Here is a 21,095-nt window from a genome sequence, read left to right on the forward strand (position 1 = left end):
CTCCCATCAGATCAAGGTCAGTGGACAGGGGAAGGAGTCAGCAAGGCCTGACAATTATCTGATTAATGCTGGACCTGTTGACTGGTCTCCTGCATTGAAGAAATACTAATTAATGAAGGAAGGCTTGAGCCACATAACATGTAGTTCTAATGTACAGAAATTAACATACACTTCTTCAAACTGTCACTGCCTGCTCTTTCTCCCAACAGGCAGAACTGCCTTTTCAAGTGGCAAAGAAGAGAGCTGACTATTTTGCTCCAGAGAAACAGCCACAGATCTGAGCTGATCCTTTTGAAAGAGGCACACATCATCTCAAGTCACATAAGACCTGATGGTGACAAAATCCATTTGGGAGTTGCATCCAGGGTATGTTGGGAACATGGTGCAATGGAGTATCAAAACACAACTGTGCTCTTTTGATCCATAGATACACCAGAACCTCCCCACTTCCTTACATACCCATCGCTATAAGCCGCTGCAGCGGCTGCAGCAGCTGTGGCTGCTGTGGCGGTAGCAGGCTGTGCATATCTGTAGGCTGTATATCCACCCTGCGGGAAAGAAGAGAACTGACTTTATAGATACCTGATGCCTCACACAAAACAGAATCATACACACAACACACACAGAGGAAATGTTTCAAACTGCATCAGCTCCCATGTCATGAAATCATGAAAGCTTTCCCCAACCCATGTACATGTGCATTTTTTTTTCATGCCCAAGCAGCTGACTGGAAGAGAGTGCAGAACTCTTGCAACTTACAACAAGCCTCCGTCAGGCAATTCAGACAAAAAAGATTCTGCTGTGGTCATCTCTATAGGAGATGCAATCAGCCAGGAAGTGGGGGGAAAAAACAAGAAAACAAAAATGTCATCCTCCCAACCATCCTTGACCACAAACAATTTAAGAGGAGTTTGTCTGAAAGAAAAAAAAGAGTCATGCAATATAATTATTCTTTTAAACAGAATAATGCTCTTCAGAAAATAACTCCCCCTGTGATTCTCATCCTTTTGTGCTACAATTTGAGAAAAGGGGGAAAGTTTCAGTATTTAAGTCCAAATCCTCAGGAGTCACTGAAATGCACACAACATGAGATTACTGGACTTCTTAGCTCTCACATTGTGGGCTGACCAGAACCAAGAGGACACAACCAAAGGGAAAATCAACCTATGCCTAAGGGAAATCAATGTATAATATGATTTGCATGGACAGACAGACACATGTGAAGAGCAGCCTGCAGGAGGCTTTCTAAAATTGGATGGAGTCTTCTAAGGCCTGAAATTCATCATTACTGACCTCTCTGCAAGCTGAGGGCAATCTTTGAGAGGAACAGTCCAAAGATGGAAAGCACATGTCATGATCAAGCCATGCAGATTGTCAAGCAACTAAATTCTAGTCTTCTGGATGAGCTTTCCTCCTGACATCTTTTCCCCTCTCACTCTTTCTTGTCAATTCAAAATGACTTGAGAGGGGGAAAAAACCAGGTTCTTACAACTATATGCCCAAGTCTTCCTCTTCCGTAATTTTTTGTTGTTATTCCCTCTTGGTTTTGCCAACATCAGTCCCTAAATCATGACCTTTGAGATTCTCCCCTTGGTTATGCTTTGTTGTTTCACTCCTTTCATTTACTCCTACACTTAAAACATCATCATCCTCTTTCTGTGAAAGCTGTCCTCTTTTCTCATTACAGCTCTCCACAAAATCTTCTACAAGGTCTTTCTTGGACTATCATATTTCAGATCCTTCATTTATCTGATGTTACCTCACTTAACATCTATGTCATTATTTAGCAGACTCTGGCTCTCCATTTTTCTCTTTTGCACACAACCAGTTTTAACCTGACTATCTCAAAAAGAAGCCCTCTGAACAGGAATTGCATTTGCTCCTTTATCTATACAATAATCAACATGCTGTTGGCCCTCCTAAAGATAAAGCAGTAATGAAGAGACAATCTTGCCTTGTTGCTGGACCTATTAAATCATTGCTTTGTCAATAAAAATGATGTTTAACTACACAAAAATGCTATAGACTGACATTCAAATATCAAAATGGCAGAAGTTAGCATCTTCCTACTGTAATTACAATGGATCAGGAACATACTTAAGACAAAGGATGTAAAAATAATGCAGCTTTAGAATTAGGGGTATCTCCTGGAATGGAAAGATCTGTCTTTTCAAAAACTCCAGCCTTGAAATTTGTATAGATTAGAAATTTTAAGAAACGTGAGGCTACCCTCTTTAACACAGGTGTGTGAAATTAAGAAAACAGTTCAAGTCTGAGAACCTTTCCATTTTGTCAACACCACAAAGATATAAAACTGGTAAAAGAGTATTCTGGTAATGTTTGATGAAGTTTTCTGTGAAATTTCAGAGAACTGGTATAGAGGTAGACAATGCAATGGGTTTGAGGGCAAATTCTCTTCCCCAAGGCTGTTCCATGGAATGGAGTGTAAAAATGTACAAAACATAGAAAGAGGGAAAGAAGTTCATTCATGGTTTTGAAAAGTGTGATGTTAAAAATATGTTAAACAGTTCAAGGAGGCCCTGTAATTATTTTATTGTAATATTTGTGATGATGTAAAAGATTCACAGATCCAAAAGGAACATACCTATCATTTTTGCCTGCTGGAATTACCAAGGGTAAATCCTTTTTTGTGATCTCTTCATTAGATTGCACACAGAATGCTTAGCATGGTTCAGTGAAAGTGGTCCCCCATGCTGAGGCTTTTCCAGCAGATTTAGGTTTTTATCCTAGGGTGTGTAGTTCCTCAACAGAAGGAAATCATGTCCTCTCAAACCACAGTGATATATTGCTCAGACAAATTCTCATTTTATTTCAATTAACTCCAACTATAGTTGTACCTGAGAGCCAGTGTGTTGTAGTGGTTTGAGCACTGGAGATCAGGGTTCAATTCCCTGCTTGAGAATAAAACCCACCAGGTGACCTTGGACAAGACATATTCTCTCAGAGGATTGCAATAGGAAACCCCTTCTGAAGAAACTTGCCAAGAAAACCTTATGATGGCCTTAGGGTTGCCATACGTCAAAAATGATTTAGAGGCACACAACAAAAAAGAGAATTCTCCTTATATTTTACAAAAAAATGAGTGTGTTGCAGTTGATTTATATCCACAATTTAAATTTCTTTTGCTAAGGTATAACTGTGACACCTTTAGCTTCACTCACTTACTCTCTGCACTACTGATCCATTCCACTATGGGCACGTTCCCACTATGATTTAAAGCAAATTGCTGATCGGGGTATATGACTGTCATTCCCATTTGAAACCGGTTCTGATCCTAGTTTATTGATTTATGTGCCAATAAAGCGAAGCAAATGCAAGAAAACAATTTTTTACCAGACTATAGTTTCCTAGCGGTTCTTCTCCCCCCACCCACCCACCTTTGTGCTTGTGCTGTGACCTATGGGTGCATTTTTTTTTTAAATTGATAGAAGATTTGATTGATTGATTTTGCAGCTACTTGCAATCAGTGAGTCAAGTGGTTGAAAAACTTCTATTCATTTTTTTAGAAAGATTGATAGGAAATTCAATTGATTGGTTTTGCAACTACTTGCCTCACTGATTGCAAGTAGTTGCAAAATCAATCAATTGAATCTTCTATAAATTTTTAATATATATAGCCGGTGGGAGAGATCATCTGGAGACATGGGGAGCAGTGTTATCAGTACGCTGATGACACCCAGATTTATTTCTCTATGTCTCCTACTATTACAGTGACTAAGGATGGCATCTCTCCTCTGGATGCCTGTCCTGGGTCAGTAATGGGCTGGATGAGGGAAAACAAACTCAGGTTGAAGCCAGAGAAAACAGAGGTACTCGCGATAGGTACCCTTGGCCCGGGGATGGAGATTTGTCAACCAGTCCTAGATGGGGTCACACTTCCCCCTAAAGGACGAAGTTCACAGTTTGGGAGTACTCCTGGATCCATCACTACAGTTGTCATCTCAAGTAGATAAGATGGCCAGGAGTACTTGGTACCAACTTCGGTTGATAAGCCAACTGCACTCCTACCTGGACCAAGGGGACCCAGAAGCAGTAGTACATGCACTGGTAATCTCTCGTTTAGATTTCTGTAATGCACTCTATTGGGGCTACCCTTGTACCAAGTTCGGAAGATTCAGCTAATCCAAAATGCAGCAGCCAGACTGGTCACTGGTACATGTAGGTTTGACCATATAACACTGGTGTTAAAATCTCTACACTGACTGCTGATTAGCTTCCAGGCACAATACAAGGTGTTGGTTATTACCTTTAAAGCCCTACATGGCTTGGGCCTGACTTACCTGCGGGAACGCCTCTCCCTACATAATCCGCCCCACACACTCAGAACATTGGGAAAGAATTTGTTGGAATATTGTAACAGTCGATTAACCACAACTTCCCACAGAGCATTCACTGCTGCAGCTCCTAAATTATGGAATAGTCTGCCGGAGGAGATCCGTCTTATCACCACCTTAGATGCCTTTAAAAAGGCACTAAAGACGGATCTCTTCCAGTGAACTTTCCCACTGGAGTTGGTATAGAGATGATGACTAAGACCCCCCCCCCCCCGCTCTAAGTATGATAATATATGAACTGAGCTTTGAAGATTTTAAGTAACTAATAGGAATGCATAATTCGGTATTAGTATTTTATTGATTGTTCAATTGTATCATTTTAATGCTGTAACCCCGCTTCCATCCTTGGAAGAGGTGGGATATATAAATAAAAATTATTCTTATTCTTATATGTAGCTCCTAATCTGGGCTGCTCAGGCTGCTGCTAACAGCACGGATGACGCACAGATGATTGACATGCATTTTTAAGAGGTACAAACTAGTGGAGATAACAATCGTCCCAAAAAAGAAGCAATTACAAGGGGATAATGAAAAGATCCGCTTTCATAGTGGGAACAACATGTCTTTTGGAAGCGATTTACCAACATGGAGTGAAGGTGAATCGCACACCAGTTTAAAGTGGGAATGAGCCCTACAAGTTGAGAAAAATCTGGTTCTGTACTAGTTGAACATTCTATTCCACTAACTAAAGGATTAACATGAGTCTGTGGGCACAGGAATATATTGCATTTGTCTTCTGTGACTGACTGAGAAGCAAGGGATTTTACAAAATAGATAAAAGCTTAGCAGTGCTTTCATTTGCTACTCTATTCCTCTTACCATTTGTATTTATCACTGTTTATTTTCTTAAAAGAATAACTATTAAGTTTGTATCTTATATTTAACCTGCCTAACATGGTTGATAGCAGTACAGCAGCCCAAATAACTATAGATGTGTGTGTATGTGTGTGTGGAAAATTTTCCACAGAAAAATGGAGCATTGAAAAAATTTCCAGAATTTTCCACTCTGTATCACCAGTGATTACTTGATTGTGCAGGGGGTCATTTAATAGGCTGTTAAAGTGATGTATTTTTATTATTTTTGTTTTCAAAATACTTTTAAACTGTTTAGGTAAGTTATAGGACAGCTCATTCAATTTTTTAAAAACACTTTTTAGCATTAGACTTTTAGCTGTACTTTGTTTTAATTAATGCCTTAAGTCATCTTGTATTATACAATGGCGCCCCCATGGATATCAAAATCTGCAGATGCTCAAGTCCCACTGTCTTCAATGGTGGTATGGCCATGTGCCACCATTGCAGACAATAGGACTTCACCATCCCATCCCCCCCTCAAAAGCCTGTCTTGCTGCTCTCACTGCAGCAGCAGGCTGCCTCTTCCTCCTCCTCTTCCCCACCACCTCCTCCTAATGCTCCTCCTCCTTCCTCCCCAGCTGCTGCTGCCTCTGTACTTGCTGCTCTTTCTTCTTCCCTCCTCCTCCTCCTCCCGCCTCTGCTCTTCCTCTTCCTTCTTCCTCCTTTCACCGACCCCATCACCACTGCGCTTCCTCCTCTTTCTCTTTCTGTTCCATTTCCTTCTTCTTCTTACCCCGCCTCTGTCGCTTTTCCTCTTCTTCCTTCCTCTTCCTCTTTCCCCCTGCCACCACTGCTCTTCCCTTTCCTCCTCCTCCTCCTCTTTCTCGATACCTCCTCCTTCTTTCCTCCTATTCCTGTTACCCCTCCATCACTCTCGCTGCCCCTCTTCCTCCTTCTTCTCTGCCACCCCCATAGGCTTGCCATCCCTGGATGCTCAAATCCATGGATGGCAAGTTTGCAGATGTAGAGGGTGGACTGTATGCTGGGAAAATAAAAATCAGTCAATCAATCAATATAAGTTATTCTAATAAAACTACTTTTCTTATTTGAAGTCAACATGGCAAATACTGCCTAAGGAAACCCAGTACAAATGGATGTAAAAAAGAGGAATGTTTAGTCCCCCTCCTAGAAATTATGTGGAATAATTACTATTTTAATGTTATGTCTCTGGATTTTATTAGAGATACTGTATTTCAGAGCGGGGACTGCAGTCAAGAAATCATAAGAAGACTAAGAATGGGAAGGGCAGCTATGAGAGAACTAGAAAATATCCTAAAATGTAAAGACATACAACTGAGCACGAAAAGTTAGACTCATACAAACTATTGTATTCCCTATTACCATGTATGGATGTGAGAACTGGACAGTAAAGAAAACGGATAGGTAGAGAATTAAATCATTTGAGATGTGGTGATGAGGAAGAGTGATGAGGTTTCCATGGACAGCCAAAAAGTCAAACAAATGGGTCCTAGAGCAAATCAAACCAGAAATCTGCCTCGAAGCCAAGATGACAAGAAGGAGGATGTCATACTTTGGCCACATCATGAAGACGCATGACTCACTGGGAACAGACAATAATGCTGGGAAAGATGGAGGGAAGCAGAAAGAGAGGAAGACCACATGCTAGATAGATGAACTTTATTAAGGAGGTCATGGGTTTGAATTTGCAGGACCTGAACAGAGCAGTGGAGGACAGGGAGTCTTGGAGATGTCTCATCTACAGGGTTGCCATGGATCGAGAACAACAAAATTGTATTTTCAAAGGAGCAATGGAAGAAGAAGGGGGAACCTGAAGCAAAAGTGTCCAGACATGTTCAAAGGACGGAACCAATTCATACTAAATGAAAATTCATTGTGGACAGGCATTCCATGGCAACAAAGCCCTAATTATTATTGCAGAATTTTGCCTTGTTTGATTTCTTATTGTAAAACAACCCCTTAGGAAAAAGGCATCAAAATGACTGACCTTGAGAGTAGAAGAGGGAGCCCTTTTCCTTGAGTTAAAGTTGATTTAATTATCAGCAAAAAATGAACACAATTCTGAAACAGGTATCACTTCATGCCCTCTGCTACAATAGATAATAGCTCTGCTGCTTCTCCCCCTGAATAGTAAAAGGTCACAACTCTAAGACTCCCTGAAGTTTTGTTTTAACATTCTGTTGATCCCACTGAGCTGCTCACCAGTAGTCGAAGGAAAATATTGCAGCAAGAAGCCGATCACAGCAAAGCTTCAAACACAGATTTGCTGCAAGCATCCTTTCCTTTTACATTTTTTAAAAAATGATCAGGTTGTAGAATTACCAACACATATGATATTCAGGCATGCTTAGATGTCACTGTTGCCGCCCTTGACAACAGTGACTAGTGAGCAGCTTACCTCAAATTGTGCCCAATGTTCTCCTTTCCCAAGGGGGGGGGGGGGGGAATCTACTGACATTTGAGATAAGAAGTTGTGTTCAACATGATTTGGAAACATGAGGATGAGATGCAGTTTGAAACTAGGGAAAGATTTCTTTTCCACCTCAGTCTCTTGAACTAGCATTTCTTATAAAGGAATTAAGGACTGGATAAAGGTAGGGAACGAGGATGGTGTAACATTCATTAAATTTTTAAAAAGTAAAAATAAAAGTAAGCATGCTGACATTTGGAACTAAAAACAACCAGCAAAATCACCACGTTCAGACTCATTTTGGCTAGTTCTATCTATCCCAGCATTCTCTTGGGACAGCAGTTTGCCCTAGCTCTACCACAAGCTTGGTGAAGTACACAGCCTCAATTACTAGAGCGTGCAGCCACAACGACCTGCTATTACAGAAACAGTCAGTCACCACTGAAGTTAACATTCCAAACCTTAAACAATTTCCATATATCCCAAAATGTAAAAAAATAAATAAACAATTCTCCCACCCTAACCCTGTCTCACACCACAAAATGTTAATAATTATAACAAGCAATAACCCATCTGTTATATCAGAGAAGGGAACAGAGACTCCACTGAGAGATTTAGAGCGAGATGTTAACATTTCTTCAGCTGACTGCACAACAAATGGGAGGGGAAGGAGGAAAAAATTCATTGGAAAAACAAAGTTAAAAATAGCTGATGTGTATTTTCTGGTAAGCATGCACTGGTGCAGATGTGAAATTGTTAATATAAAATAAATGATGCATATGTATGATCACATCTGTGTGATATGAAAGTCTTCACATTCTTATTACGTATGTATTAAATATAACTAAGAGCTGGGATTAAAACACATTTCCTGACATGCTCCTCACAAAAGAACAAGGAGCACAAATATCTAACTGCTGGGGTGGATAATGCCTGCTTGAAATTTCGCAGGACTAATGTGGAGAATAAGGAGAAAAACACATTTCTTGATTCTTCCATACCTTAGATGAATTTTGGATATGCATGAAATAGACACATAACCTCCAGTGCCAGACTCTGCTCAGCAAGTGTTTCTGGTTTTTAGGGAGTTTCTCCACTGAATTACCAAGTTCCTTAAAACTACACAGAAAATGCTCAGGGCACTTGTAATAGCTCACTTCTTGCAGCTTTACTTGAAGAGGCTCATCCATTAATTTATTTAACAAGGACAATACTCTTCTGTGCCCAGAAAGCTTCAGGTCTTGCCCCAAAGTGTATCTTGTAAGTCTCTGCAGGCACTCATATTAGGTTACATAGAATACTTAATCCTAATGGCTACAGGACATTCTTTAAAATAATATAGAGTGTTCCTGTCAACCAGTGAAAGGGACAGAGCATGACCAGCTGGTTTATATTTCTGTGCAGCTGGGCAGTATCAAACAGTCTGATTTTGATCTGTAGGTGCCAAATCCTCCAATTTCAGTTAGATAACATACAATGATCACTTTGTTTTCACCTTCAAAACAAAATGGGCAGCTGTGAGCATGTGATGCCAGACACCTTTCTCCTATAAACAGGATAGCCCCCGAACTGTTATCTCAAGTAGGCAGAAGAGCTGGGGTGGTGGTAGGGAATGTAGCTGTCAATATTTAAAGGGAATCACATAGTTAACATGAAGGGCTTTTCATAAAACAGCTGTCTGGTTCAGCCTACAGAGCAATATATGAGATTGACAAGAACTTCCCAAGTGCTGCCTTGGCATGGTAGGAAGGTGGGAGATTAGTGTCATTTAGTCTAGAGTTTGCTGAAAGGCTTGGTATGTCTCAAGTGCTGCTATGAGGTGTCTTTAATTATCCTTTCCCCAACATATGCATACATGGAGGACCCTACAGACTTGCAAGGTTCTCATTTGTCGGTCACATTGGTTACCTTGAACAAACTGGCAGAAATACACTGAATTCAATCCTATGGTTTTCTGCAGGCTAACAACAGTGACAGGAGTCAATGTAAGTTACAGCACAATGGCCGAAGGTACAGCAAAACAGCCCTTTGGCTTTTTAGGCAGCCCGAAAAATGCCCTGTGGTTTTAGTTTCTGTCTCAGCAACTTAATAAAAACCAGAAACTGTCTTGTTAAGTGAAATAATGTTTTTATATTGAAACTATCAAGGAAGATTTTTAAGCATGGCTATAGTTTGGTCTTGCTCTTCATTCTTCTTGTCTCCTATGCAAAGCTCAGCAAACTAGGCATGCACAAACATAGACATGCACCATTTTTTAAAAAAAGTGTGTTGCAGTATCAGGCCTGCTATAGCTGCCTGCCTTCACAGCCATTGTGTGTGTATGTGTGTGTATCTGTATGTCTATATTCCTGACACTGTAGAAAAACACACATACATTCAGCTTGCTGTGTCAGCAGACCTGTCATCTAATCTATTTTCAGAACAGTAAGATCTTAGTTCTTTTTCTCATATCCTGTGTTACTATCTCTCAAAATACTGATGCTCTAAGAATTTTGTGTGCTTGAGTACCATCTTCTGGAAAGTTCCTTTTTTGCTTACAGAGCAGCTGTACAGATGGGTGGCATGCAGCCGCCCCTTTACTGGCCAGATTGGGGCTGTGGCAACCCCATGCCGCAGCCCCAATCCGGCTGCTGGAGCGCAAAAATTAGCCGCAGAAGTGGGTGTCATAGCCCAAGGGGTGCCATAGCTTTATGACACCCCTTCAGTGCTGAGCCATTTGGACACAACTCCGGAGGGGCACCATGATGGCATGCACCGTGTAGACTGGTGTGCAACAAAATAGCACCCTGGGGCAGGGCTACAGCATCCAGCATCTGGACACTGTGCCCTAGCTCTGCCCACAGGCTGGCACAAAGTGCCAATCTGTATTGCCTCTAAGTTATATATAGAATATTTTCTTCTCCACGTGCATAGTTATGACCTTCCCCAAGCATGTGTTCACGTGATTCATATGTAATGTCAGGAAGGACAAATTCATATTTTCGAGTCCATATTGATTTTATATGTTTTGACTCATAAGCTTATCTTTCCGCATCAGTCTGAAATTCTTTCAAATACTGTATAAATATTCAACATATTTTTGAAATCATTCTTGCTGCACGTTTTGGCAGGTTTTTGTATCTGAGAACTGCATTGCAAAAATTGGAGGCATACAAAAGTCAAAGAATAACTGTGTTCAAATCATAGTTTGGTTCAGGAAGATAAAATCAGATCGGTTTTCTTAAAAATGTGGCTCAAATGAAATCAAGCCAAACCTAGGAACATGTGAACTGAAGATTATCTCTTTGTATTAGTGTCCGCTAATCTGATGTTGTACTGATTTTTCAGACTACAATTTCCTGAATTCTGGATCACTGGACATACTGACTGTGGCTGATAAGAGCTGAAATCTGAAACAGCTGAAGGTCATTTTTACTTCTCATCTTTATACGATAGGACAGAGCAATTCCTGAAACCTAAATCAAATGTCAAAGCTATGCCCCAGCCAGTGGTGCAATAAAACTTTGTATCTTTCCTCAACTGCCTCCTTCTTTGGAGGACTTCAAAGAACTCCCAAAGCAGATTCTGTGGATGGACATGAGCTGTAGGGTGATATCCGTCCCACTTTCTGGTTTTCTTGTACAACAGAAAGCCATTCCACCAGTGGAAGAACCATACTGGATCACAATGTGTGGTTTCAATCACAGAAACTGGTGCCACTGTAACTGTGATCCATCAGGAAGTGACCACAAATGGAGAAAAATGGTTAGCTAGAACTAGCTTAAACCAAACTCAGACAATGCAGGTTTACTTTCTTGGGAGTCATGATCTTATTTATGAACCTTCAGAGTTTCAGAGATTTGTTCCTTTATTGGCAGCTCTGCTGATGAAATCAGAACCTGAATATCAATTTCTTAAGCTGACAAAAATACTCTGCAACACAATGTAAATGTGTGAAACTAAGTGAAATAGAGGCAACCACAAGGACACTACTGGAATTCTGTGCTGTGATTATGACTCTTGGCTTTATGGTGCTATCAACAAACTGCTTATATACTGTTGGCAGTCATCCTGTTCTGGTAAATAGGTGAAGTTGGTTATTTTGGTAAAGTTTTAAGCCCTAGAATTCAACAGAAGACTCCCAAACCTCAGTGTGACTGATCATTTTCTAAAATGGGAAAACAGGTAGGAACTATCGTTTTTTGTGGGTTTCTCAGGCTATGTGGCCGTGTTCTGGAAGAGTTTATTTACAGTATATACACCACTCACTTCCATGCCAGCATTCTCTGAAGATGCCAGCCACAGATGCTGGAGAAACGTCAGGAATAAACTCTTCCAGAACACAGCCACACAGCTCAAAAAATCCACAAAAAACTATAGATGCTGACTGTGAAAGCCTTCAGCTTCACACAGGTAGGAACTAATTCCTGTGTTTTCCTATGAAATGGCCAGTAAGAATGCCTTGTTGAAAGTATGAATAAAGAATAGGCGACGAGAAAAGAAAATATACTTTTTATATTTTACAGTAGTTACATATAAAAAGACAAAACAAGAAGCTCAGCTGGTTTACTACCCTTCTATTTAGGAAGCCCTCCTATTTGATAAGAAAGTGGAATTTCTGTAGCACTGAGACATATAGGAGTTTTGATCACATGCTCACAAACAGATGCTGGCCTTTTTAAATAAAAAAAAAGACTCTGTTCCCATCTCTAATTTGGTGTTGGAACGGTTAGTATTAATTCAAGGGTTTGGTTTTTTTTCACTGCAATCCACAATCTGATTGGTTGGCAGGTCACACTGGCACTCCTACCTGAGGTATTTTAGCGCTAATGATTGGTTCCTGTAAGACTATTCTATAACAGAACACAGGAAGAGCAATTCAAAACACAGCTGTGGAAGGAAACAATCACACAAAAAGTCCACCAAAGGGTTTACCAGCCTTTTCTTTCCAGAGGATGCAAGCACATTTTTCATAGTAAGGCTGCTCTTGCAAAGCAAACCCTATGTAAAGGATGCTGTCCTAGAAGCTGTATCAATCACTATCTTTCCCCTTCTGCACCCTGGGGCTAATAATCTGAATTTTTAATGCCAAAAAGCAATAAATCCTGTGGGACACCCATTATCCTGAAATTATAGTAGGGTAGGATGACGGCCCCAGAGTAGAAAAAGGAGACGAAGAAAGGGGAGGGGGACAGGAGTGTGAACAGGTCTTAAGAATACTGTTTTCTTTCTTTTATTTGCTCTTTCTTAAAGTTCATTTACTGTAGTTCTTTTCCACACCTCACAAACCCTAAAGAATGGGATCAAAATTATTATCCCTTTCTCTCTTTACTTCAGTCTCTTGCCACCAACTGAGTTTAATGGGGTTGATTTTGCCTTCTTCGTTTCAATATGTACTCCTTTTCTTCCTTTTCTGCTCCCTACAGGCACACAAGGATGATGCTCTCTTCACCCCACCCCTTGGCTATTTTCCCACAAAGGCAAATAAATAGCTTATACATTGTTACATAGAAATAGCACCTATTTGATTCATGCCAATTAAGACAGCAGAAAGCTTGGAAGTTATGACTGAGATATAGTTGTACATTTCAGTTCAGTTGACAATGAAAAGCAATGGGGAAAGCTCAATTAATCTACCTTGAGAGAGTTCATTTGCTGTAGTTATCTTCGCTTCCACACCTAACAAAACCCTAAGGAATGGCATCTTTATCACTTATAGCAAAATGACCAACTGATACCATCAGAACTATTTACATGCCAACAATATTGTGCTGCAGGAATGGTGGTGTGAAGATTTTATATACTAAGAAAATTGCAGTCTGTCATAAACAATTTATTTTGACTCAGGTATGGGGGGAAACTCTTCCAAGAAGAGTGGAGGAAATTATCATACCCAACAACCTTTTTTGCCATTCACATCCATGGCTGTGCAAGGAATGACGCTAAGCAAAAAAAGTGTAATCCATTTGCTCTTCTCCTCACTACCTGACTGGTATCCAAATGTCTCCTCTGTATGAGGCAACAACCTAGGAGTGCTGCTAGTGGGAGGTACAGGGGGATACTTTTAATTTCTTCACAAATTACAGAGGAGAAACTGGCCAAGACAGGAGCGCTAGTTTCTGTAAGAACCTCAAATACATAATGATTGCAAAGAGCTGAAGTATAAGCACTAAATTAGGACTTTTTTATGTTTGGCTGTAATGCCTCTTACTTGCTGTAGCTAGCTTCTGTTAGGAATATACCTCTTTGCAAAATGCAGACTGATATAGACCAGAAACAATCGAAGGGTGCCCTATCTATTACTTCTTAATAAATTTTACTTATTTTTCAATATAATTTTTTTAAATGAACTGTCCTAAAGTTATAATTGTAACTCTGCTGGCACAATGTCCAATAATGGGGTTTTGGGAGGGTACAAATTTGAAAACCTCCCTCTAAAATATAGATAGTACCCTCCTACTGGCTTAACTATTTTGAGGCAGTAACAGTGTCTGAAGAGCACTGACTAACAGGCGGACATGCATCAGACACCAAAACAACCTTCAACTTGGTGCCTTCCAGATTTTGTGCCCTTTCACCATAGGGCATGTTAGTTGGACCCACTGGGAGTTGCAGCCTAAAAATCTGAAGGACACCAGGCAGAAGAAAGCTGCTCCAAATTCTAAGCGATTCTGTGTATCAGACTGGCTGAAGTTCACACGGCAGTGTGTGTATTTTCAAGCTGTGTGTTGACTGATGGCAACCCCATGAATTTCATAGCGTTTTCTGATGGAAGGGATACTCAGTGGTGGTTTTGCCAGCTCCTTCCTCTAAAGTGTGGCCAACAGCACCTGGTATTCATTGGCAGTATCCCATCCAAGTACTAATCAGGGCTGACCCAGATTAGCTTCCAATATCACAAGGGATTTGGGGAATTAGAAGTTTGAAAAGGATGATGACTTCTGTCTTCATACTTTTACTCAGAGAAACTAGGGAAAGCAAACCAAGAGACCAACCCCACCCCCCACCCCCCAAAAAAACCAGCAAAAAAAGCCATAGTCCCATCTAGGGAATGGAGATGCAAGCTGTTACCCCAAAGAAGATTGACCTGGACACTACTTAAAAGCAAAATCATACATTTCCAAGATGGCTAGCATTTACATTTCTATGCTGCACAAGGCTTGGTGACTCTGGATTTCCCTTATGATATAGCTCTTACATAAATCTAGTCTTCAAAAGATAAAAGAAAGAAATGGGGAGGAGTGAGGGAAAGGAAAGATCTGAGGCTAAAGCAATCCTGGTAATTTGAGGAGATCCAAATTATGCCAATCAGAGTTGCACTGATGGAAATTTTAATATGCTAATCATGTCTCAGGTTGATTAGTAGATCATACCTGCATGAAAAGAACACCCAGTTAAACTGAGCCCGGCAAAGATCAAGAAACCCAGGGGCCTCAGGCCTTGCACCCAGGGGCAAGTGCAGTGACAGAGAAACATGCTTGCATTCTTAAATAATGTATATATCCACAAGGAGGAAGAAAATTAAAGTAAATTATATTTGAAAACACAAAAACAAAAACATCGACCAAAAAAAAAAAAAGGCTGGCTTGTCAGGGATTGGGGATGAAAGGCTCCAGTGTATGTACTTACATAGAGGTCAGCACCGTAAAATCCGTCTTGGTAAACCACACTGCAGAAAATCCACACAAAAAGAAAACAAAACAAAACAAAACAAAAAAAAAACAAAAATAAAAAAGAACAGAAAACACATTCCGGTTATTGAGGACAGCAGCATGCACATGCATTTTACACAGGCAGGTGATGTATGAATCCATAACCTGGGCTTTCGAGCAGGAGCAATTCAGCAAGAGATTGTGTGTGCGCACGCACGCTAGACAGCTCTGCATCATCCTCCATGGCATGCAGGCAGGGAGGGCAGAAGGAGAGACAGTATGTGAAGGGGGAATGGGAAGAAGATCAACCTTTGGACTGTACATTAGAGTACCACTGTTCTTTCTCTTTAAAAGGGACAGACGCTCTGAATAGGAGAAACATAATCTTAATTCTAGCTGTTAACCTGTAAAAGCTTTAGTTAACCCTTAAACACATGGACAAACTGAGCTGATGTAATGGGCTTCAAGGAGAAGAAACAAATTGTTGGGGAGAGGTTCATGAAGTGCAGGAGTCCACCTAGATGAGAAACACACTGAGAGTTTTGTATAATTCTATATCTTGCAACCTTGTGCAATCATTTCTATTATCCATACATCACCTGTTTTACACCCTGAACGTTAGACATGCGGTAAGATTTGGCCGATCACACAAGCATGCAAAGTATTATTATTCAGCACCTTAAAAATATTGATGCAACACCTCAGAAAGGGCCCCCCAAAACCAATCAATTCTGATCAAGGTAAGCACAGATAAATGTAACCAAAAAAGAAATACCCACAATGCATTGCTTTCACAAGCAGAGATAATGAGCTAAAAGGGTTAGGCAATTGAACCAAGGTCCAAGAACTGAAAATAAGGGCAGGGGGATCCCTGACAGTAACAACACATTCCACAGCAGAGAGCAGCACTTGGAGGGTTTATCTGGACTGGAGCTCTCCAATTACATGTCTTCCAGAACTTCCAGAGACAAAACCTTGGGGAGCTGGAAGCCTCAAGACCTACTGGAATATGTCATGGTATAAACTGCTTTGCTCTGGTAGGGCAGAGGACCAGGGAAGGACAAGGAAGGAAAAGAGGGATTTGCCATAGCCCTGGTTATGAATGCATGCTTTAGCACTGCACAGCTTTCCCCTGCTTTATTCCCCTGGACAGCTGAATGCTAAATCACTCACATTAAAAAGCATTAGTTCCCCATATATGAGATTCTTGTGTGCATGTATCTGGCTTACCAGGCAATGTTATCACAGGCTAGGAGGAAGGAGGCAGTATTACATGTAATTTTTTTCCATATGCCAACTGGAGTGCAAAATGATGCCAAGTTTCTCCCACTTTGCCCAGAATACACTCACCTATAGGAAGTTACAAACAACAATGCCAGGATAGCTTGGCTATAAGTCGGCCTTTAATCATCAGGGTTCTACAGTGATGCGAGCTACTCTTAAGTTTGAGGATAAGTGGATATCAGATAGTATCCAAGTTCATAAGGGTCACAATCCATTCCCTATGGAGAAAGCTGCATTCAAATTTTGATCTAATAAAATGCAATAAGGACAAATAAGACTTTCTTACACAGAAAGTAAATCAATTCAGGAGGGAGAACAAAACTATATGATAATTCTAAAGGTGTATTATGGGTGGAAGAAAATTTGGGGTCTATCTTTCATGTCCAATGTTGGTTTATCAACTTCACCTTGTTAATAAAATTGTGTTTAATCATTCCAATGACATCCTGAAACAGTGAATTCCAGAAACTCTCACTCTAGTATAGCACCTTTTATCACATTTCTGCTTACATGAATGTCTCCTTTTTCAGCAAATTTATTTCTTGGAGATCATCCAGCTCTTATTATTTATTTTAACATGTGTGTGATGTACAGTTGGCCCTCCCTTTTCATGGGGGATCCATTCTGGACCCTTCTCCCCCGCAAAAATGGAGGCTCGCATATATTCAAGCCTCATAGGCTTGAATGGGGCATGCCCCTATGTGTGTGGCCTGGGCGCACATGCGCCATTGGAAATAGTACAGGCTGCCCCTCCGTGGATATTCGAGGTAACGGATCTCAGGTCTGCAAGTTAGGAGAGGCGACTGTATAATCTACCTAATCTACAAACAAGGTAACAAAGCCTCATCTTCCTCCCAAACATATTTGCTTTACTTATACATTTTCCTTCTACTGTATATTGAGACAAATAGTACCATCAAAATATTCTAACCAAAACTCCCTCTGCATAAAAAGTTTTCTGCTGTTCAGTATCTCTTCATTCCAACTATGGCAGAAGGAGAATTACTAGTCAATTTTACAAAATTGACTTTCACAGTTCAGAAGAGCTGCTTGTTTTTTCTTGTCTGTCTTAAACCAGTAAGCATTTCAGTGTCAGCTGAATATGGGAGATTGTCTCAAGAGCCAGGTCTGAGGGGAAGCCACAAGCTACACTGAATTTAAATTGCCTCAATCCCACTGAAGCCACAAAGGAAGTTCTCCCAAGAGCACTGCTGGGGGCAACTTCTTTTCTAAGAATATGCTAGCTATTAGTATCAGGGAGAACATCATCAACATGACATTCCTATTACTTTTTTTTATATATTTCTATGTACTAACACTTAGATATCCACCACTAGAAAAGGGACACCGTGTGACTATTCTGTAGAAGCAATTTTAATAAACTATCCCAGCGATTCTCCCTGTGTGCATCAAGAAGGATGTTCCACACAGGTACTGTTACTTTACAGAGCAGAAAAATAAAATACACTACCTTCTTCTGTAAAGAAAATAACATCTGGCAACTGCTCATTGCTCCCAGCTTTAAATTCTGGGCACAGCTATCCACTCCTAAGAAGTTATTTAAATGTTTTAACTAAACTATCATGACCTCAAATACTTCTGTAATATTACTGTGTAACTGTGCAAGATGTGAGGACCACTTTTCGAAGTGTTCTCTTTAAACTGACCACAAAGTCACTTCTAGTTTCTACTTTCAGTCATTCACAGCCAATTTACATATTATATTGGAGGGAGCAAGGAAGAGTCATCATGTTTCTGGGTGAATGAGGGTGATTCTGGGGTCCTATAGGAGCAAGGGATGCAAAAATGCTCCTGGAAGTCACATGTGGCTCACAGTCTGCAGTGTCCATACCTCTAGTTCAAAGTAAATAAAAAATTAGTTGAATCATGCTCCTAGCATAAAGAAAAGAGAATCATGATCCAAATAATGCACTCTTGCTGGTTTCTCTCCTGCTCAGGTTTCTTCAGAGAAAGAATCTTCTGGGCTTTTGGCTTCTTGTCACACCTTGAAAGCCTTCTTTAAAAAGGGAAGCAACACACACCTTCAAAATCACTGCAACCGCTTGATGTTACAGATTTTTTTATCTCTGCTATGGAAATATTCAAAATCAAAAGGAGCAAAGATCAGATATTAATACATATGTGTCAATGTGCTGTTGTTCCTGCTGTTTGTTTTACTTTTTATGAACTGCACTTCATTTTCCTACCCTTCATGTATCCTATTTTTGAACATATTTGACAATCTTTGTTTTAACCCTTCTCAACATTTCTCCAACAAAGAAAGCAAATCCATTGTGGGTAACTGTCTTTCCTATATCCTATTCCCAGGCAGTGTGCAATGAAGCTAAGAGCAACATGTGTCACTCCTGGGTCACTTAATTAAACTGGACTTCAGAGAGCAGAAGGTGCCTCACTCCATGGACTCTACACCCTTTCTGTAGCTTTCTTTTATAAGAACACTACTTTCCCAAACCCAGATTATTTCCATGCTGCCAACTGCTACCATATGCTAGAAACATTGGCAAATTAATTGAAATTGTTTCCCTTCAATCATTACCCTCTTCAGACAGCCTTTCCTCCATGCAACTGGGTGCAGAGTGTTCTGGTGTTGGCATATCCTGACTCTCGCCAGCCATCATGATCCTACTTTTTATATTTATCAATTTAGCTAACTTTCAGATTCTGCAGAATACTGTTGGTTCACTTTCAACCCTTACCCTGGATAGGCCGGGATGGCTGCTGGAGGTACTGCCCGTACTGCACCATACACTGTGCGCCCTCGGCCCCTCAGATGGGCTCCCCTGAATGCAGCTGCTGTAGTGGCTGCAGTTGGATAAGGAAAGCCAGGAACTGTGAAGAGACATAGACAGACAGACAAGGAAAACTGTGAGAAGGGTTACTCTCTCTATCTAGCTTATAACAGCCATCTTTGATTAGAATAATATGCAATTCCAGAGCTGTGCACCAGTCCTGCAAATAAGCATGCTTAGAACCTTGATAATATCACATACCTCTTGCTACACCATGGCCCTGAAAGAAAGGCAGGGTTGCAAAGAGGCCTGGCATGCAAGAGATTAATGCTGTGTCGTGCCTTATTCATCACAAATTGCAAACTGTTTCCCCTCTTCCTTTTCCCTACTTTGATAATGCCATGCAGTATGGTTAGAAAGAGTCCAAGCAGCACAGAGAGTTGCTTTAATATAGGTAGATGACTCTACCATATATTTGGGAATGGGGAACACTTAAAATGCTTCCTCGTCTTACACTGGTGAGCTGACAACAGGGTGAAATGTGTGTGGGCATGCATGTGTGTCTGTTTGTCTGTCTGTCTGTCTTCTAGTCCTACCCAGCCCTCCCCAAGTTTCATTTCAGAAAAGATCAGAAGGTAGACAAAATTAATCATAAAGCACCAGTTTACCAAGAGCCCACCTTCTGGCAAAGGTGACCATTAAGTGGTTCTATAAATATTGGGTCCTGTTTTATTACACTTCATGCTAGAGTAAACTGGCTTAGGGCAAAATGATGTCAAAACCTGAAAAGGCAACTGGGAACACAATGCAATAAACAGATACCCAGAAGGCGCCAATCAGTCACAAGGCACAATCCAACCCAAGGTGTTTCCAGGCGCATGCCACAAGGGGCCCTCTAATAGACTCACAGTTTAGTAGCTTGAATAATATGTACTTTGGAGTGTGGCCTCTTTCATTTTCTTTAGATCTAATGCCAGGGCAATTGGGCCTTTCATATGAACATGGATTCATAGAATCATTATTACTTGGGGAAGTCCCAGCCACGTGGGCATGCAAATACAGACCAAGCTGAAAAGAGTTGTGGCCACTGTTCAGAGAAGTAATGCCTCTCACTGAGAAGGCCCATCCTTTCAAGTACATATTATACAGACTGAAAAGAAGAGGGCTAACAGATCACTGTTTACTCAAGCACAGTAACAATACAGGGGCCAATAGGGGCTACTTACTGATTAAAGGAATGTAAGTGTTAATACCCCCCCTTCCTGACAGGGGCACTGCAGCGTCATTGCCCAGCGAGACATCTGCTTGAAAACTGGATGCTAATTTAGTTTTAAAAAGAATAAAAAATGTAAAAAAGGTTATAAAGAAACAGCAGATTGAGAACACAAGCAAACACCACTGCAGTCAAATGGCAGAAACAGAAGAGTCAGCATTAAGAGTTCTACCTGCATATAATTCAGGACCATACACTGCTCCAACCACAGGGCTCAGCTTCCAACCTAAAAGAATAAAGACAGATGTGATCACCAAGATCTACTGGAGGAGACAAGCAAACAATTCAGCAAGTGGCTTCTGCTGCTTATCCCCTTCTGCTGCTTCAATGCAGATTGTTCCTGTGTACAAAGACAGACTATGTTTTCCCAATTTCTCATGTTCTGGACATAGAAGAAGGAAGAAGCAAATACCATCTGATTCTTCTTTGGCAATGAACTCTGCCAATTACTTCCTACAGTCCGAGTACAAAGCTTGCTAGGCTCTGTTCCTTTTCCATTATCATTCTTTTTTAAAAGGCCATGGCTGGAATGAAGGAACAGATTAGAGTAAGAAACTA

The 21,095-nt window shown here is 40.7% G+C and overlaps 1 protein-coding gene across 8 annotated transcripts in view; it reads right to left on the minus strand.

Annotated features, from left to right (window-relative positions):
- Positions 1-21,095, minus strand: part of RBFOX2 (RNA binding fox-1 homolog 2) — a 255,393-nt gene that overhangs the window by 6,612 nt on the left and 227,686 nt on the right. For 5 of the 8 annotated variants that reach the window (XM_089528090.1, XM_089528087.1, XM_089528094.1 and 2 more), the window contains 5 exons: positions 20,710-20,763; positions 20,491-20,583; positions 19,232-19,364; positions 15,208-15,247; positions 460-548 (listed from right to left, as the gene is read on the minus strand). In XM_089528090.1, the coding sequence (XP_089384216.1) occupies positions 460-548; positions 15,208-15,247; positions 19,232-19,364; positions 20,491-20,583; positions 20,710-20,763 (409 nt within the window). Of the gene's footprint in view, positions 1-459; positions 549-8,168; positions 8,246-15,207; positions 15,248-19,231; positions 19,365-20,490; positions 20,584-20,709; positions 20,764-21,095 lie in introns of all 8 variants that reach the window. The other 3 variants (XM_089528095.1, XM_089528089.1, XM_089528088.1) reach the window with 3 other exon arrangements.

Source organism: Sceloporus occidentalis, unplaced genomic scaffold (assembly GCF_023333645.1).
Source record: "Sceloporus occidentalis isolate IW3139 unplaced genomic scaffold, rSceOcc1.0.p SCAF_5, whole genome shotgun sequence".
NCBI classification, from domain to species: domain Eukaryota; kingdom Metazoa; phylum Chordata; class Lepidosauria; order Squamata; family Phrynosomatidae; genus Sceloporus; species Sceloporus occidentalis.